The sequence below is a fragment of the Gymnoscopelus microlampas genome (assembly GCF_963454915.1).
Source record: "Gymnoscopelus microlampas genome assembly, chromosome: 9".
NCBI classification, from domain to species: Eukaryota; Metazoa; Chordata; class Actinopteri; order Myctophiformes; family Myctophidae; genus Gymnoscopelus; species Gymnoscopelus microlampas.
Window position 1 is genome coordinate 28,093,272 of NC_139946.1, and position 17,936 is coordinate 28,111,207.

The 17,936-nt window shown below is 41.9% G+C and overlaps 1 protein-coding gene across 1 annotated transcript in view; it reads right to left on the reverse strand.

Annotated features, from left to right (window-relative positions):
- The window catches only part of sned1 (sushi, nidogen and EGF-like domains 1), a 43,462-nt gene that overhangs the window by 2,408 nt on the left and 23,118 nt on the right, over positions 1 to 17,936 (reverse strand). Inside the window, exons 16-27 of the mRNA XM_084067193.1 lie at positions 16,690 to 16,863; positions 16,037 to 16,150; positions 13,770 to 13,883; positions 13,530 to 13,646; positions 12,804 to 13,091; positions 11,710 to 11,893; positions 10,592 to 10,704; positions 8,862 to 9,140; positions 6,767 to 6,911; positions 6,148 to 6,236; positions 4,978 to 5,076; positions 3,413 to 3,529 (exon numbers count right to left, since the gene is read on the reverse strand). Coding sequence (XP_083923319.1) covers positions 3,413 to 3,529; positions 4,978 to 5,076; positions 6,148 to 6,236; positions 6,767 to 6,911; positions 8,862 to 9,140; positions 10,592 to 10,704; positions 11,710 to 11,893; positions 12,804 to 13,091; positions 13,530 to 13,646; positions 13,770 to 13,883; positions 16,037 to 16,150; positions 16,690 to 16,863 — 1,833 coding nt within the window. The remainder of the gene's footprint in view (positions 1 to 3,412; positions 3,530 to 4,977; positions 5,077 to 6,147; positions 6,237 to 6,766; positions 6,912 to 8,861; positions 9,141 to 10,591; positions 10,705 to 11,709; positions 11,894 to 12,803; positions 13,092 to 13,529; positions 13,647 to 13,769; positions 13,884 to 16,036; positions 16,151 to 16,689; positions 16,864 to 17,936) is intronic.

Consider the following 17,936-nt stretch of genomic DNA (forward strand, 5'->3'; position numbering starts at 1 on the left):
CTTCCACAATGCACTTTCATCAACATTTAATGATAAGTGAAGTCGTATAGCAACAAGCAGGGGGGCAGGACATATTGAGTGTGCATGTGAGTGTAGAGGGTGTGTTAGTGTGTGAGGGGGACTATGGAACATTAAATAATGTTAATGTGTAGAATAATAATTCTACATGTTTATTTGCTTTCCATAGGATGAATATATGGATGTATTAGAAAATCAGAAAATCCTGGACGTATCAGTGGAAATTCTTGGTCGTATACAGTAGTGAAATATTACAGGAAAACAGGAGCTCTTCTACAGAGGCAGATGAATTGTGTCAAAGATTCACGGTCAAGGAGATTTTAGGGGAAGGAGGCGGTGTCTGGTTATTATTAAAATAATCCAACAAGAGTACACACACACCAGACTCCACGTTCTATCAATGGCAATGATCATTATTGGGTGAACACATAGGCCTATAGTAAACATTTGTAAAGTAATATGATAGCGTGGAGTCACATACAGTAAGTTTAGATCAGTGGTTATCAAACCTTTGAGGCTCAGGGCACCCCTATTCATACTTTTTTCACCCTAAATGACATTGTTAATTTTCACTCTAGCACCTTATATTTATATTATAATATAATATATTCACATTTTATTCACATGGACATTTACAGTAACATAACAGTATGATAGGCTCTACTATAACGACAGTATTTGTATCATTATAACGATTTATACTTCTTTTTATACTTATTATTATTATTATAAGATGATATTTGTGACTACAATATTCAAATGAACGCACACACTTGAAAGCATACGTTCACTCTCTCTTTCATTTTGTGTTTTCAATCTCTTAGAATATTCAATGACGTTGGAATTCTATCCTGGATGCTTTGTTTCAAAGCACTTTTGCTGATTTGCTTGGTACTATCACTGCATTTGACAATGTCTGCAGATCAGGTACCGGTGTGGGGCAGGTAGCGGCACCATTCCAGCTGAAACCATACAAGAGCAATCGGCATTAACCTATTAAGACCTGAGGCCGATTTTAAAAACAGTTTTTGGAAAAAAAGAAACATATACAAAAAATATATAAAAAATACAAAGTATATAAAAAATATTGCTAAATTCCAGTATTTCGTGGCACCACTGGAATAGCATCACGGTACCCACTTCGAGAAACCCTGGATTAGTGTTTTTATAATGGAATACTTGTCATCCAATTGATCATAACCCTGTATAAAAATGTTCCCACATAGCCAGAAATAGAGCACAGCGTCATACCTACATCATGACTGGTAGTAGATGATCAATTGATACAAAACAACCACGTGTTGACATATTCATTCACTGACAAAGGGCTCAAAATAGTCAAGATCATTCCTAACAAATTTGTAATTCATAGACAGATTTCCACTCAACAGCAGTAAATGGCTTTAACAATTCTTGTGTGCAGAGATGATTTACAGTGCTAAGCTTTACTTTCATATTCGAGACCATGGCACTCTCCAAGTTAAGCGTCTCTCTTGTGAAACTAAAACTGGCTTCCAGTAGAGATAAAACAGATAATACATAGTGAAGGCTTAAGATCCAGTCACTCACCACAAAGGATCAACATACATTTAACCACTTACACCCTATATACTTTGCTGTACACCAACTAGCTGAAATAGCTGATCTACACGCAGATCTACAAGCTCACTACACGTTGTGTAGTGAGCTTGTAGATCTGCTATGTTCCCCTATTCCTGCCGTATGTTTGCCTATTAAGATATAACCAGAATAGGGACGCTAGGGTTCAAGTGGTTCATTTGTTTCCCATCTTGATAGGAGTGGTATTCCAGTTTGACGATGCCCACACCTGCAGCGTACGAGTGGCCAGTGGAGCGTTTGATGAGGGAACCACTCACCACTTTCTCAACTCAAATGAACACTTGGCGGGAGCTTCTGGAAGTGGACCTGAGGAACAGTGTGGAGGCACAGTGTTCCTGGACGGCACCACTGCCGTCAGGATGGAATTACCACAGCAACACCAACATTTTCCATTCATGAACTGCTCAACCACGGATTGCTTCCAAGCTGATGTCTCACCAGTACCAACATGATAAGCAGAGATCGGCGCCACATTAAGTAAGGGTTGCAAAAGCCAGACCTTGTTAGATATGCAACAACATCCAACTTCCTTAAGGATTATACTTTCCCAGCAGGCCTCTCATTGCTGTTCAAATGCATTTCATTTGTGATGACATGAGCACTTAGTGTTAATGAGACAACCAGCAAGCCTTTTGTCAACAAATCCATCCTCAGCACAGCAAAACACAAAATCCGCAGTGCTAATTTACGCTTCAACTTGAAAACCTCTAGATTCAGTCTATCACTCTGCACTTAGATTTATCACAGGCAATAGTTATACTTCTCACCACTGCCTGCTGTATGATAAGGTTAGTTTGCCTTCTCTTGAAAGAGAAGCGTAATATACATTGGTATTTGTCCATCTATAAGGCCCTTAAAGTAACAGGACGTGTGAAATGTACAAAATTATTATGTCAGTGAGGCAAAAGGAAGGGGGAGGCCTTTGTTAATCCTGTGGGGGAAATTCAGTTTTAGCTTCACTTCACCAAGCTGATGGTTGCTCAGATGGTCAGGATGAGCCCTTAGGGGGGAACTGTTGACAGGTAGACATGGGCGGGGGGCGGGATGCAAACCTTCTGATTACCAGACGGCCCACTAAGATACAGCCGCCCCAAAGGCACAGGAAGGAGATACAAATGCAGATGTCACATGACTTCTTGGATGAGTACTTTAGGGTCCATCCCTAAAGTACTAGTGTTTATTGGCCTTGCAGGCATAGTAAAGACGTCACTGAGCTGGTAGAGGTACTACTGCTGTACTACTAGGGTCCATACAGGAACCCCCCCCCCCCCCTATATGATTTGTGAGCAGACTGAAAGGGATGGCTTTTCACGAGGACAGCTGTACAAACGTTACGATGGGTTGGGACTCCTTTTCAACACTGCATTCATGTGCAGGGTAAATAACCCCCGAATTACAGAAATGTGTTATATTCTGTTGTGATGATGATTGTATAGTATGATTTACTCAAACATTACAATCACACAATGCAGTGCTGTTGCTGAAACAGCTGGGAGAGAATTAGTTGTTCTCTAGAAATAATCAACTTTCTTTCCCTGTGCACAGTCAAATCATCAGTGTTAATTTATCCATTTGTAACTCAGAGAAGTCTCAGAGTTAAATGAACAATCAGGGTTTTACTGGTAAGCTGTGTGTGTGTGTGTGTGTGTGTGTGTGTGTGTGTGTGTGTGTGTGTGTGTGTGTGTGTGTGTGTGTGTGTGTGTGTGTGTGTGTGTGTGTGTGTGTGCGTGCGTGTGTGTGTGTGTGTGCGTGTGTGTACGAGGCATAAACTTACACAGTTCACACTGTCGTCCCTTGAAGCCGTTCATGCAGTCACAGATGAAGGAGTCGCTCCCCTTCGCACACGTGCCGCCGTTCTGGCAAGGCAGACTGCGGCAGTCGCGGGGCGACTCTGAAAGACAACAGCTGCTGTCAGGGCCAAGAGCAGACGACTAACAGCATGGATCTCGAGTTTCACACGTCTCAAACACTACAACCTACTCTCTCCATCTTCAGTTCTCAACTTCTCACCCTGCGCTGATGGCTAATCCAGAGTGTTAATGTAACTCTGAGAGTGAAAAAATGGAACCAAATGGACCTGTTCTGGCTTATGGTTCCACAACTCTGGGAAATGGTTACTGATGACTGGATGGTTTGTAGCTGTCAGCTATGAAAAGGGAAAGTACTTTAATTTCTGAATCTGCTGTAGAGTTCCAAGAAATATACAAATAGTAATTAACCACCAGCCAAATATGTCGTTATGCTGGTTGTCATGTCCTCCCAACGCAGACGACAGAAAGCGAGAGAACTGGATCCGAAAAGGAAGGAGATAAATAATTTGTCCCTTGTTACAGAGTGCCTGTTTATCTATTACTGATTTGGTTCCATTTGTTCACTTTCAGAGTTACAAATATATAAATAAACACTGAGGATTTCATTCTGAGGATGCATCTCTCTCTCTCATACTCTCTCACTCACTCACTCACACACACACACACACACACACACACACACACACACACACACACACACACACACACACACACACACACACACACACCACACACTCTCTCTCTCTCTCTCTCGCTCTCTCTCTCTCTCTCTCTCTCTCTCTCTCTCTCTCTCTCTCTCTCTCTCTCTCTCTCTCTCTCTCTCTCTCTCTCTCTCTCTCTATTTTGACATCCCCTTACCTCCAATCTGTACATTCTCATGTCTTTCTCTTTCAGAGTGGATAATTTCTCTTCGACATTTCGTATCACAAATGTTTCGCCAAATACATTAATGATAATCCAATATGCAGTTTCAACTCGAGGCAAAACCAATGAGCATGGTGTTTCCATAGCGCGTCCCAAAAGGACACTGACCTCTACTTTCAAATGTGGAAAATCATATTTAGCTTCAAGTGCAGAGAAGTGTGAGAAAGGTTTCACTTCCATCTGGGATCAATTACCACATGGGGTGGTTGTTGTACCCTCTTAAGGAGCCAAGTGACATTAGTCCCCCTTACCAGACCTTCAAAGAGAACACCTACACTACCAGACCTTCATAGAGCAGTGGTTTTCCAACGTTTTCATGTCAAGGACCCCCACATTAATATGTGTTTGCCGCGATGTGATGCCATATTAACACATTTTGCTGAGGACACCCTGGCTGGAACCCCCTCAAGGACCCCTGGGGGTCCCCTGACCCCACTTTGAGAACAACTGCCATAGAGAACACCTACAGAACCAGAACTCCATAGAGAACATCTACCAGAGCTCAATACAGACCAACTACTGCACCAGACCTCAAAAGAGAACAAGTAATGTACTAGATCTCCATAGAGAACATCCATACCAGATCTCCATAGAGAACACGTACCAGCTCTTGTTCTTAAGCCTTCCTCCTGGATCTCCAGTGCCAGGCTGATTTTGTTGGTTGTTTCCTCCATCCTCTCTAACCTGATTGGAGGATCAGGCCCTGCAAGACATCAATGTTTCCCGTTATGACGTTGTGTGTAAACAGGCAATGGCAGTGAAATAATTTACAGTAGGCCTATATAACATCTTATCAGAGCTGGACCACCACTGAACAATGTAACACAATACAGTATTTTGATCTCTATTGGACCATGTTTTGATCCAATAGAGGATGAGTGGTGAGCGGCAAAAACTATATACATAGTACCCTACTGTATTTGTCTCTCTCGCAAGTTATCTGTACAATACATATTACTAACAACTTAAAAAAGTAAATCCTGTGTTTCAGGAGGTGTATGATAGTATTAGAATATGTTGGAGTTACAATCAATCAGTCCAGAACACTCTCTACATAATTGATAAAGAGATGTAATTATGGTGGAGGTAATAGAAAACATGAATGTTTAAGGAGTGTGCTTTGTTTTGTAATTCTACTGGTTATTGAGAACTATGAATATCTGAGTTCATAATCATGGAATTATATTGATTATTTTCTACTGTCCAGTGCACATCTCAACCATCTTTGTCAACCCCTTAAAGGCTTAACATTGTAACATTTCCACAGATATTTCAATGACCTCACAGTCAAGACTGGTGTAATGTGCCTTCGCTTACAAGGCCCTCAGTTGCCGTATACCGTAACAAACACAACACACACAGTGAATAAAAGTAGGGCGAGAACACAGGACAGAGCGAGGGACTGAGAGTCTGTGTTGCAATAGGGGGAAAGCTGTTTTAGAAGCGGGGTGTTTGAGTAGGCAGAAATCTATAGACCTCCCAGGATGCACAAGCTTGAAAACGTGTTGAGTGAGGTCGGAAATTATTTTCTTTGCCCTTTCACTGTGAAGAAACTATAAAACAGTGTCACTATGTTAACGGATATATAAAAATCAGGGGTGCGTTAAAAAATAAAATAAAAATAAAAACGTGTTATGGCGGAACATCAAGACTTTTAGGAAGACATTAACGCGTGTCCGGAATACGTGTTAACCATTTTTTCCAGACCACTGATTAGTGCCTGGCCCTCCCTTACAACGTTTTATTACCCGGTGGCTTTTTCATTTGTACTTACTGACACGATGCCGGATGCCAGGTTTTCTGGGTTGTAAGTTGGTGAACTGAGCTGTTATCTTTCCTCTTCTGTCAATAAGCTCTGTGTATCTGCAGCACAACAAACAATGTCATGTGATTAATAATGCCACCCACTTGAATCACCACCAGATGATACAAAAACACAGATGATATACAGCAGTGGTTCTCAAACCTTTTCATGTCAAGGACCCCCAAATTGATAAATATTTGGCCGCGGACCCCCATCTGAAAATACATTGTGCCAGGGACCCCCAGAAGCAAAGATGCGTGTTAAAAATGTTCACTTATGTTCAATATTTTTGAAAAATAGCAGATCTACAAGCTCATAGCGTGGCACCGAGTGCCACGCTATGAGCTTGTATATCTGCTATTTTTCAAAAATAAGTATCTTAAGTATAAAAGGTTAAAGTGGTTAAAATGATTGTGATGCTACATTAACTACTTTTGCTAGAACCCCCCCAAGGACCCCTGGGGGTCCCCGGACCCGACTTTGAGAACCAATGATATACAGAATATGGCAATTGTGAATCAACACCATACACCTAGATCAAAGTCCCGAGGGTCAATTGAATACTGAAAGTGTACAAATCAATGGATACCTGGGCAGTTCCTCAGAGTTCTCTGTTTCGGCCGTCCCTCCCAGGTCCTGAGGTTGAGACGGGGCGTGTGTGCGACTGCCTTGGGTCCCCTGGCCCACCGCCGTCGGCCTCTCTCTCCTCCCCCCCCAGCGGGCCTCCATGGGCACTGGGCCAAAGCAAATATGTGCAGAGAATTCTTCCTTAAAGGGTCTACACCATGAATTTTAACTTTTTCTTCATTTTTGTGTGTTTTTGGTCTCCCCCACCTCTCTTCTGTTCCAACAAATACCCGACTTCGAGCATGCAGGCTTTCATAGGCTATCTGTGGTTTTCATGTAAATTGGTCTGAAAACAGTCCGTCAGATTTGTTCCCCCACCCTACGTCACGTCTGGGAACAATTCCTCCCGTTTTTCAGTTCTAACCAAAAAAAAAAAATCCAAAAAAAAAAAAATATTTTTTTTTTTCATTTTTAATTTTTTTTAAATTTTTTCTTATTTTTTTTTTTTACTTTTTCCACACAGAACCAGGACATGACATGCATACAAACTGGCTCACTAGCGCCCCGTGCCAAACAGGACAATGTGGTATTGCAGGTGAAAGTGCTTTATAAGCCAGAGAGAAGTTAGTTGGAATGAGTATATCTGAGACTTGATTTAGGCTCAAACCTTTTGAAAAACGTTTGAGGGACATAAACAATATGATATCAAATATTATTATTATTTTTTAAATTCATGGTGTAGCTCCTTTAACAATCATTTAATGATAGGGATTCTCAAAGTATCACCGGTGAAAGACGAAGATTAACCCATTCGGACCTGAGGTAGATTTTTAAAAACGCCTTCTAAATCCTAACCTAAAGTTTTCAGAAAATCATAAAAAAAAAAATTATTAAAAAAAATCTAAAATAATTCCTGTTGCTATATACATGGCAACATCGAGAATGACACAGATGCTTTCCCGGTTTTAAAGGTATAACAACGTATGGGCCCTGTCTTTTGCGCCGACTTACCCCTTATGCCTAAACTTATTAACCATATTTTACTATTTTGAAAAACATTTTAAAATAGTTCAACTAGCCGATCTACATCAACACGCTTGTAGATTGGCTATTTGAACTTTTTGAATTTTTCAAAATAGTAAAAACAAATCACACCCTGTGTGAAGGTAGCGGCGCCCTTGATACATTTTGTCATCGATATGTGTTTATAATGTGTTTATAGCCATGTGTCACGTGAAGCTTGACCAATCACTTTGTTGACGGGTCTGACCAATCAGAACGTTGACGGGTCTGACCAATCAGAACGTTGACGGGTCTGACCAATCAGAACCTTGACGGGTCTGACCAATCAGAACGTTGACGGTGAACACGGACAAAGTCAGGTATAGAGCAGGCGCCGCTAAAAATGGCAAAAAGGTTTAGGTATAAGGAGTAAGGTGTCACGCAAGATAGGGCCCTTAAAGGCTTTCCCAGTCTTAATGGGTTAATTAAGTACTGTAGTTAAAGCTGCAATCCAGAATTCATTTTAATGAATAAAGCATTATTTTGAACCCATTATATGGTGTAGTATGTTAATACAATATAACTACAGTAGTACATCTGCAGTGGCTGGAGGTGGTCTCCCTACTCTTCCATTGAGAAATGCAGACCCTGGTGTCAGGTAGGACACCTACTGGTTGACAAGCAGTACTGTCGGATGCTCATACAGTAAGTGCAGTCTCTCCCCAGGCCAAGCAGGGATTACAGTAAAACAGGTAGCGATAATACAGGCAGTGAAATTCTTGGATAACATCGAAGCCTGATTTATTATGAGTTGCACGCTGGTGTCTACGCATTGGAAAATTGTGATCTACAATCTCACAACACGTCACATTGCAAGCATGTAAGATGGGCTATTTTCGATGGGCGACATGGCGCGTAACCAAGGACGAATCAAGCACAACACTGCCAAGACCTTGGGTTCTGATCCACACTGGGAACACCCATCCTAAAAATGTGTGGTGTCTGGTGTGTGTGTGTGTGTGTGTGTGTGTGTGTGTGTGTGTGTGTGTGTGTGTGTGTGTGTGTGTGTGTGTGTGTGTGTGTGCGTGCGTGCGTGTGTGTGTGTGTGCACTCACAGGTAGTGAAGGCTAAGTGTTGAGGTATGCTGTGAATCTGTTCGTGGCCCGTGTTCCTGACGGCCGTGAGAGCCAGATAGTAGTGCTGCCCCGGCGTCAGTTCGCGCAGCGTATATGATCCCAGCTTCCCGTTGGGCAGGAAGCGGCTCCTGGTGTTCAGGCCTCGGGTCACGTTGACCACGAAGCCGTCTGGGATGTTCCTGGGGTGGCGGTTCCACGTGATGTGGGCGGTGCTGGACGTCACGTGCGACAGGGTCAGGTTCTGTGGAGGGAGCGGCCCTGCAGGTAATGTGTGTGAAATGTGGGTCACAGATTGTCATGATGATGATGATGATGATGATGTGAAAAGGATTGTGTTGGTCTTTAGAAGCCCTGTCCCTTACAGAAAGAACATAGCACCGTCAATATATGTTATTGTCTGTATTCACATCTTTGGCCATATTGTACATAAACATAGATCAGCTTAATTGTTAGATTTTGTTTCCCGAATCATCAAGTAAATGTTGGCAAAACATCATTTTGTGGTTAATAAGTCATGGATGTTTTGTTTGAATATTAATTTTCTTTTTCTTTTCTCCAGGGATATTGTTTGGCTTGACTATAATAATAATAACAATAATGAAACATAAAATACGACAACTGAACTGAATGGAATCTAAAGGCTTCCTCAGAAATCAAACAATGTTGTGTTTTTGAAAAAGGTCTCAGTGAATGGTATTAACATGTCAGACCACTGGTATTTGAGCATCCTTAATGTAATGGTAATATTTATAAGACATACATATAAATAAACAGACATATTTTAAATAAAGTAAGTAATTAAAATGCTGAATCAAGTAAGCATGAAGTAATAGTTTTAGCATTCTTCCCAATTATTTCTGCTTTATTTAGAGAACAGTGGAGAGCAGAGAGGGGACAACATGTGACACAAGTCCCAGGCCAGACTCCATGACTGTAAGCTAACTGATTCAGTCACCATGGTAGAGATAATATCATCACCCACACTATGATTCATTGTTTGTTTTGATAAGCGGTGTGTTCGCTCTCTAAGCATAGAAAAAGTATAGCAGAGTCCTGCACGCTTAAAAATAAAAAGACTGAACCGTAGACAAGCGAATCATCTGCATCAAATATTCATCGGCAGATGTGTTTCAGCACAAGCCGTACAAGTTCTTTACTTCTTAAGGTCTTTACACACCGGGAGCATGACAAATAAACAATCCGAAAATGTGGATATTTCACATCAAACGATTAATTTGGTGATGATGCCTCATTCATAAAGGTTGATACTTTTACTTGTGGTGAAAAATGTATCTCCTTTCAAAAAACAATTACATCGCTTTATTGCCACGTAATAGTGTGCATGTACTCACGTCACAAACCATAAAACTATAAACTAATGCAAATTAATCGCACATAATAAACAGTGAGTAAGGAGGACCTTCAGCTCATTCATTTATTCAGCCTGTGAAGTCCTCTGCTAGATTATTCTTATGATACAGTCACCATGGTATCCATCATTTTAATATATTAATATTCAGGTATTTAACCCCTATTTACTTGACTGATGTCCCCCAGGGCTCTAGACAAGCTCCCTCCCTACAACACATTGTGTTGCTGTGAGCTTGCAGAGCTATTTTCGCCCCATGTTCGTCTCAGAGTAGGGCCGCCGGTGTTCATGTGGTGAACAAACTGTATGGTGGTGAAAGTGCACTGCAAGGGAAACGTACTGGTCCAGATGTGTAGTGGTCCAGCTGAGTGGCTGGTTGAGGGAAACTCGTCCGGTCTGATTCCACTTTGCGTCAACACATCCACAGTGTACATCTGGCCAGGAAGCAATGAACTGAGGAAAAGAATGGGGCACACACAAGGAAATGCAATGCAAAGAAAAGTAAATAAGCTTGTTGGGACTACACCCTTCATATACATCATTCATGTATTCTCATGATGAAGATAAGCGACTGAGACGGCATTCTGGCCTCTAGTGGTTGATACAGGAACTGTAGGATATCATCGCTGTTGGGGCAGAAATGTTTAATCTCCATATTTCAACTTTTAATGTTTGGTAAATTAATACCCTATTTTGTCAAACAAGAGTGTCACGCAAGAGTAGCACAAATAGCACAGCTACAAGTTCACAACAAGCTTGTAGATCTGCTATTTTCGCTACTTTTGAAAAGGTTTTGAAAAGTGAAAGTGGTTAAGTCTGTCAGAGGATTTTATAAATATTGAACCAATGGAATTATTAACAATGGTAGTTAAATAATAACCACGTGTTGTGAGTCATTGGAACACCAGGTTTTTACTTTTCCTGAAAAGTGACGGTTTTGGACATACAAGGTTTCCGCCTGACAGAGATGATATTTAATCAGAGCTGTTCTGCATACAGCGATTCAACAGCACCATCTAGTGGACAGTGATTGAAACTGTCTGTTAACCCATTAAGACCTGAGGCCAATTCTACAAATGTCTTCTAAATCCCAACAGTATTCTGAAAAAAAACATATGTTTCTATATCAGTGGTTCTCAAACCTCAAGGACCCCCAAAATTATATGTATTTGGCCGCCGACCCCATCTCAAAATATTTTCTTCCAGGGACGCCCAGAAGCAAAGAATAGTTAAAAATGTTCGCTTTTAACAATATATATTCAAAGATTTGCACACATTTTCACGATTTAAAAAAAACAGCAGATCTACAAGCTCGTAGATGCGTTATGAGCTTGTATATCTGCTATTTTTGAATAGCCAAAGTGTAAAATACCGCTTTTTAGCTCAAGGCGGGGGGGGGGGGGGGGGTTTGGGGGGGGCTAACAGTGGCCTTTCGAGGTCGAAAGCACAGACCCTGACCTGAAGGAGTACTCTGCGGTGCTGGTGTTGAGCAAGGCAGTGCGAGTCCCGCTACCGTCTGAGGGCAGGAGAGACACGCGCACCTGGCTGACCGCGGCATGGCGGGCTGCCTGCACCAGCCAGCGGAACCACACCTGAGACGACGAGACGTTCACCACCTGCAGCTGCTCCACCTGCCGTGGTCCTGTTACACACACACACAACATTACATGACAATGTAAATAAAAATAATCGTTTTTTTTTATTGTCTTTCAATAAAAAGATGTAGATCTGCTATTTTTCAAAAATCTTGAACATTAGTGAACATTTTTAACACAAATCTTTGCTTCTGGGGGTCCCTGGCACAACATATTTTCAGATGGGGGTCCGTGGCCAAATATTTATCAATTTGGGGGTCCTTGACATGAAAATAGCTGATCTACAAGCTTGGCCAAGCTTAAAGATTTTGTGGGACACTGTTGTATTCAAATCTTTTTCCCACGTGGATAATATTTTATATATAATAGAATAATATATTGTCTCTGTCGGGTGGAAACCTCATAATTATGGTTAAGGTTTCAAATTCAAAAGTAGCAGATTGACAAGCTCACCGTGTTTCAAGCTTGTGGATCTGCTACTTTTGAGTGACACTGTAGTAAGATCAAGTAGGGCATTAATTAGGGCAAAAAGTTAGAATATGAAGAGGTATGCCCGACTTAAAAAACACTTTTATCGATTATTTAATTAATCAATAGTGTAAACGATAGAATCATTGCTAAGAAAATAATCGATAGTTAGAGCTCTAATATTGACAGAAACGAAAATAAACTTGGATGGCCCCTCAGTGAAACAGTCAAATGATCATCACCATCATTAGTGATCACACAGTAAAGCTACAAACTGGGACTTATTTAATTGAATAAAAAGTTATTTTAACCAATCTGTATGACCGAGTATGTTAATACAATATAACTATAAGTGGTGCAACAGTTAATCAAACTAATGTAGACCCTGGTGCAATTACCTCTCTCCGCCAGGAGAGGGAAACAAAGGACATAAAAGTAACAGATCGTTACACACATGCACAGAGACACCTCAGCACAGTGTCCACTCACTGGTGCGTATGAGCGCTACGGCGGGCTGGCTGAAGTCGTTGCTGTTGGTGTTGCGTTTGACGGAGAACGTGGAGATGTTGTACAGCAGACCTGGCACCAGGTCCGTCAGGAGGTGGCTGGACTGCTTCCGGTCCAGGAAGACCGTTGTGCGGTTCCCGCGGCCCAGGGGCGCGTAGGTCACGGCAAAGCCGTTCACCAGGCTGTGGGCGGGGTCCGGCTCGTCCCAGCGAAGCTTCACCTCGTTCGCCTCCACCCGCAGCACATGGAGGCCGGACGGAGGCAGCAAGTCTGGAGACAGTAGTGGACACATTATAGTGATCGGAAGACGAAACATTTAACCACTTAAACCTCATATACAGTACTTAATTGGCTGTGATCCCCCAGAGCTCTATGCTTGGTACGCTCCTTTTTTGCCTCTACACCCCAGAAGGGACGCAAGGGTTCATGTGGTTAACAGACTTGATTCTTTCAGACTGTCTGGCAGCATGGAATCGATTCCCGAATTAATTCATTTTTAAACCTTTTTTTTGGGGGGGGGGGGGGTCTTGCAGCCTAATTTCCACCTACATAAGATCCAAACACACAACATCCAATATCATGACAATGACAAAGTCTCTCAATGTTGTGTCTTGAGTGGTTGGTTGATATGCGTGAATTGCGTCCTGTTCGTGTTGTTTTGAGCTATAGGATGCAGTAGGTGTCACTGTGTCACTGAACTGGCCTGACCTTTCTCACAGTCCTTGCCCGTGTGGCCGACCTTGCAGGCACAGTTGTAGTTCCCTCTCCTGTCACTCCTGCAGAGGCCTCGGTTTCCACAAGGTTGTAATACACAAGGGTTCTCCACTAAGGGGTGACAAAGACCAGCGCTTACCATGGCGTGCGACAATAACAGAGCAGTCAATATGTCAATGTGTCTTTAAAACCACTGCAAGACATTCATTTGGAAGGCAATGGAAATGCACTTACACATCTGGCATTGGTCCCCGAAGAATCCCTCCTTGCACACGCAGAAGTGATTTTGTCTGAAAACGCGACACACACCTCCATTTAGGCAGGGGTTGGACTCGCAGCCATCCTGTTCTGAGTTGACAAAAGGTATTCAGAGACACAAAGGCAAAATGTGGTTGATACATTTATAATAGAAAAAAAATCATTGTACCTCTCTCCTTTACCGTTCTAGCCGATTTCTTTTCCTTGCACTACTCTCTTAAATGGCCTTTTTCGGATCTCAGACATATCATTAAGGTGTTCCATGGCTCTTAAAACCTCTTAAACCCTAGATACTTAGTTGACCGGAGTCCCCCAAGGGTCTATACTTGGCCAATTCCTTTTTTCCGTCTACACTAAATATCTTTGCCAAAAATAGCCCATTTATAAGCTCACAATGCGTTGCGACGCATTGTCAGAATGCAGATCTGCGATTTTCATTGAATGTTCGCCCCCAGAATAGGGAGGTGAGGGTTCATGTGGTTAAGGTCCTCATTAGTGGTTGCTTGTGCTGTTTGTGGTCTAGGAATTGAGGCTTATTCCGCTGTTACACAATTTGTAGTCGCTCACTAGTCACCAGTTGCTCTGGATAAGTGCATCAGTAATGGCCAGCCTAAAATGCACCCTGTATATTAAACAGTGGCTTTTTCATTAGTCATTTATTTCCATGAATTAGAATACAAACTACAATGGAACATACTGTAACAGACATAATTCATTGTTTGTAGGATTCCTGGCAGTGACAGTACAGCACATACAGTAGGATGACATGCATTTAATTGTCTGTCTGAAGGTAGATTTCTTAATTAACCCATTGAGACCCTACAAATGCCCTCTAAATCAGTAGTTAGTCACACTTTCAAAGTTTTTTCGTGCCGAACAAAACAAGTGAAATTGGAAGTGATGAAACAAAAACAAAAATGAGCAGAACAAATTGGAACTGGAACACTATACAATTGAAGCTGATCTTTGTGGGGTTCTCTCTCCTGAATTAATAAAATGTGTATCCTCCCGACGCGACAATAAATATTTTCTGTTTACTAAAGAACTGTATGGAGAGACCTCGTAACTGAACAAACACTCTTTAATTTCAATGAAAAGAACAGAGACGCCAGGTTGAAACTCGCGCTGCGAGCTTGTACATCTGCTATTTTTGAATAGCCGACGCAAAAATCTACCATGCCTTTAACATTACTACTGCGGTGCCCGTTTGGAACGTGGTCTTTCAGAGCAAGTGCCTGTTCGGATTGGGAATGCGTACCCATGATTCGGATCGCATGGGTGTTCAGAAAGGGCCGATTGATTGGCCCCCGGTGTTAGCGGTGGATGGACTCGTTATTTTCACAGTACTGTATCAAACCTGTTGGAGATTTAGAGTTTTGATACTGTTTCTAAAATATCAAAACACTCATACACTCATCCTGCATCCTATTTATATGTATAGGTAGGTATGCAATGTAAGATCAATTATGTGATTACAGATACAGAAATGTGATTACAACGATTTGTCGTTCTTCTTTATGTCATGACTCAAGAGAATGGTTCTTTCGTCATGTGATCTCATTCACTGTAGCCTGCCTATCCGTCTCATTCAAAAATGATGACAGAGACATTTGGTTAGGGTTAGGGTTAAACCTGGGCATCTGGTTGCGGTTGATGTATTACAATAGTCCACTAGATGGCATGCTATTTCTACCTGTGCTGCCACAAATACTGTATATAAATACTTCAATACATTGCTCTCACACTTTTTGTTGTCACCGTATACATACACATGTATGTACATTTACTTAAAGCTCAATGTTGAAATATTTTGTCAGTTAATGACGGAATGTTGTTGTCGTTTATAGTAAAATCACTATTGCTATTTAAGACCCTTTAACGTTTCAATTTGTTGGGCCAAGTGAGTCGAAATTCCGTCTCGAGTCGTTCTTTTATCGTGACAGTGGAAGACTTCCTTGTTTGAGTGAATGTGTAGCCAATCAGTCAATCAATTAAATCGTCCTAGCTCATGATCATTGGTTTCCCCTCATGCTTTGAGCATGTGCACCGGTACATAAAAAAGTGTTAAAATAACTGTAGTTCCCTTTTCCGTTTCCTGTTCCGGATCAGTTTCTCATAGCTTCATGTGATTGGCTCAGCAGCCAATTTGAACGGGAAACACATTATGAAGGTGACGTGTGTTTCCAGTTTAGTTTAGGGCACCGGTCTAATTATATTAAAGACGCGCAAGAGGCTTGTTCTACCTGTCTGACATCGGTTTCCAGCGAAGCCTTCGTCACATTCACACAGGTAGGACCCTATCCGGTCTCGACACGTACCCCCGTTGAGGCAGGGCTGTGACAAGCATTCGTTGATCTCTGGAAGGATTCCAAACAGAGAAACAATCTAAATATTTGTACCCACATGTCGGTTTTCCCAATAACCCTAGTGATGATAACATTACCGGTCACAGTTGGCAGGTGGCATAGCACTAAAATGTAATTCAGAGCTTGGCTTCACTAAAATCCAGTTTTATGTTGACAAAAACCTGGTGGAAGAAATAACTTTAAAAGACCCAAGACTAAAACAAAATTGAAAATTTCTGCCAAAATTATCACCAGTACCAAACACTAGTCTCTATAGTCAGGATATTTCAGAGAGGATAAATGACCCTAATTACTGTAATTATGTAGCCATTTTAGTTTTCCAATGTAACATTCAGCCCATTATGACTCTCAAGGGATCCACCAAAAGTCACTGTTTCTTGTTTCAAACTCTGTGCGGCGGTGCTGTATTTTCTTTTTTTACGATAGCACTTTGTGTGGTGTGGTGTGTGTGTATATATGTATGTTTGTGTGTTTGTGTGTGTGTGTGTGTGTGTGTGTGTGTGTGGGGGGGGGGGGTCTCTATTACAGACCCTCACAGATGGGTGGCTGGCTCCAAGCTCCCTGGCTGCCGCAGATACTCTGGGTGGCTCTGGGCGCGGGCATGTAGCCTGGGTGGCAGTGGTACACTGCCATGGAGCCTGGCGCTGTCGAGGAGAACTGGACCTCAGCGTGCTTCACCTGAGGCGGTGGTCCGCAGCCCAGCTCTGGAACACAGTGCAGTGCTGACCATTTTAACCACTTAACCCATTAAGATCTGAGGCCGATTCTACACATGCCTTCTTTGTTTCAGATGTACAAGCTTGTGAGCTTGTATATCTATCTAAAATGATACAGATGCTTTCCCGGTTTTAATGGGTTTTAAAGGTGGTGTAAGTCACATTCTTTTGTAAAAATAAGTGTTAGATAGCTTTATACATTGATAGTAATTATTGCTATAGAGTGTTTGTTCAGTAACAGGAATCTCCCCGTCTCATCCTTTAGTTACCAATTTCATCCAGGAGAGAGAACATATACAGGATACAGAATAAACAAGTGAAATTAAACAAAAACAAAAATGAGCAGCCAAAATTGGAACTGGAACACTATACAATTGAAACTGATCTTTGTGGGGTTCTCTCTCCTGAATGAATACAATTTGTATCCTCCCGACGCGACAATAAATATTTTCTGTTACTAAAGAACTGTATGAAAGACCCTGTTACTGAACAAACACTATTTAATTTCACTGAAAAGAACAGAGATGCCAGGTTGAAAGTGACGCACAGCAGAAATTGTAACACAGCAACCATATCACATGTTGATAACGTCACACACACCAGCCTGGCAACATAAGTGTGACACCACGTCACAAACAACATAAGACCTGAAATAGGCCTATGACCCGAAATAGGCCCTTGGTACAATGCACAGACACTATGGCAACAGAAGTGTTCCCGTCCAGATTTTGCACCGTTGTCTTCCTAAAATTAGTGCTTAGCGTGCTCGCTCCTTAGGAGCGGGCAGACATGCAGCAGCATGTTTTATCGCGTCTTAGTTTACATGGTCGGCGTGGCGGTTCTATATCTGTAAATGATGTAGCGCTCTAATAGAGCAACACACCCACGTTGAGGATTATCTCCTCTCTCAGAACTCTAGGAAACCCAGTATCTGCACACTTGGCAGCTCAAGATATCCCCTTTGCTTCAGCTAGTCTATTAAAGCCGTTCGGCGTGTTATCATAATGCTAGTAACTTTATCGCCCGAGTGCGGTTTGCGCATTACAGCGGAGTGACAGAGG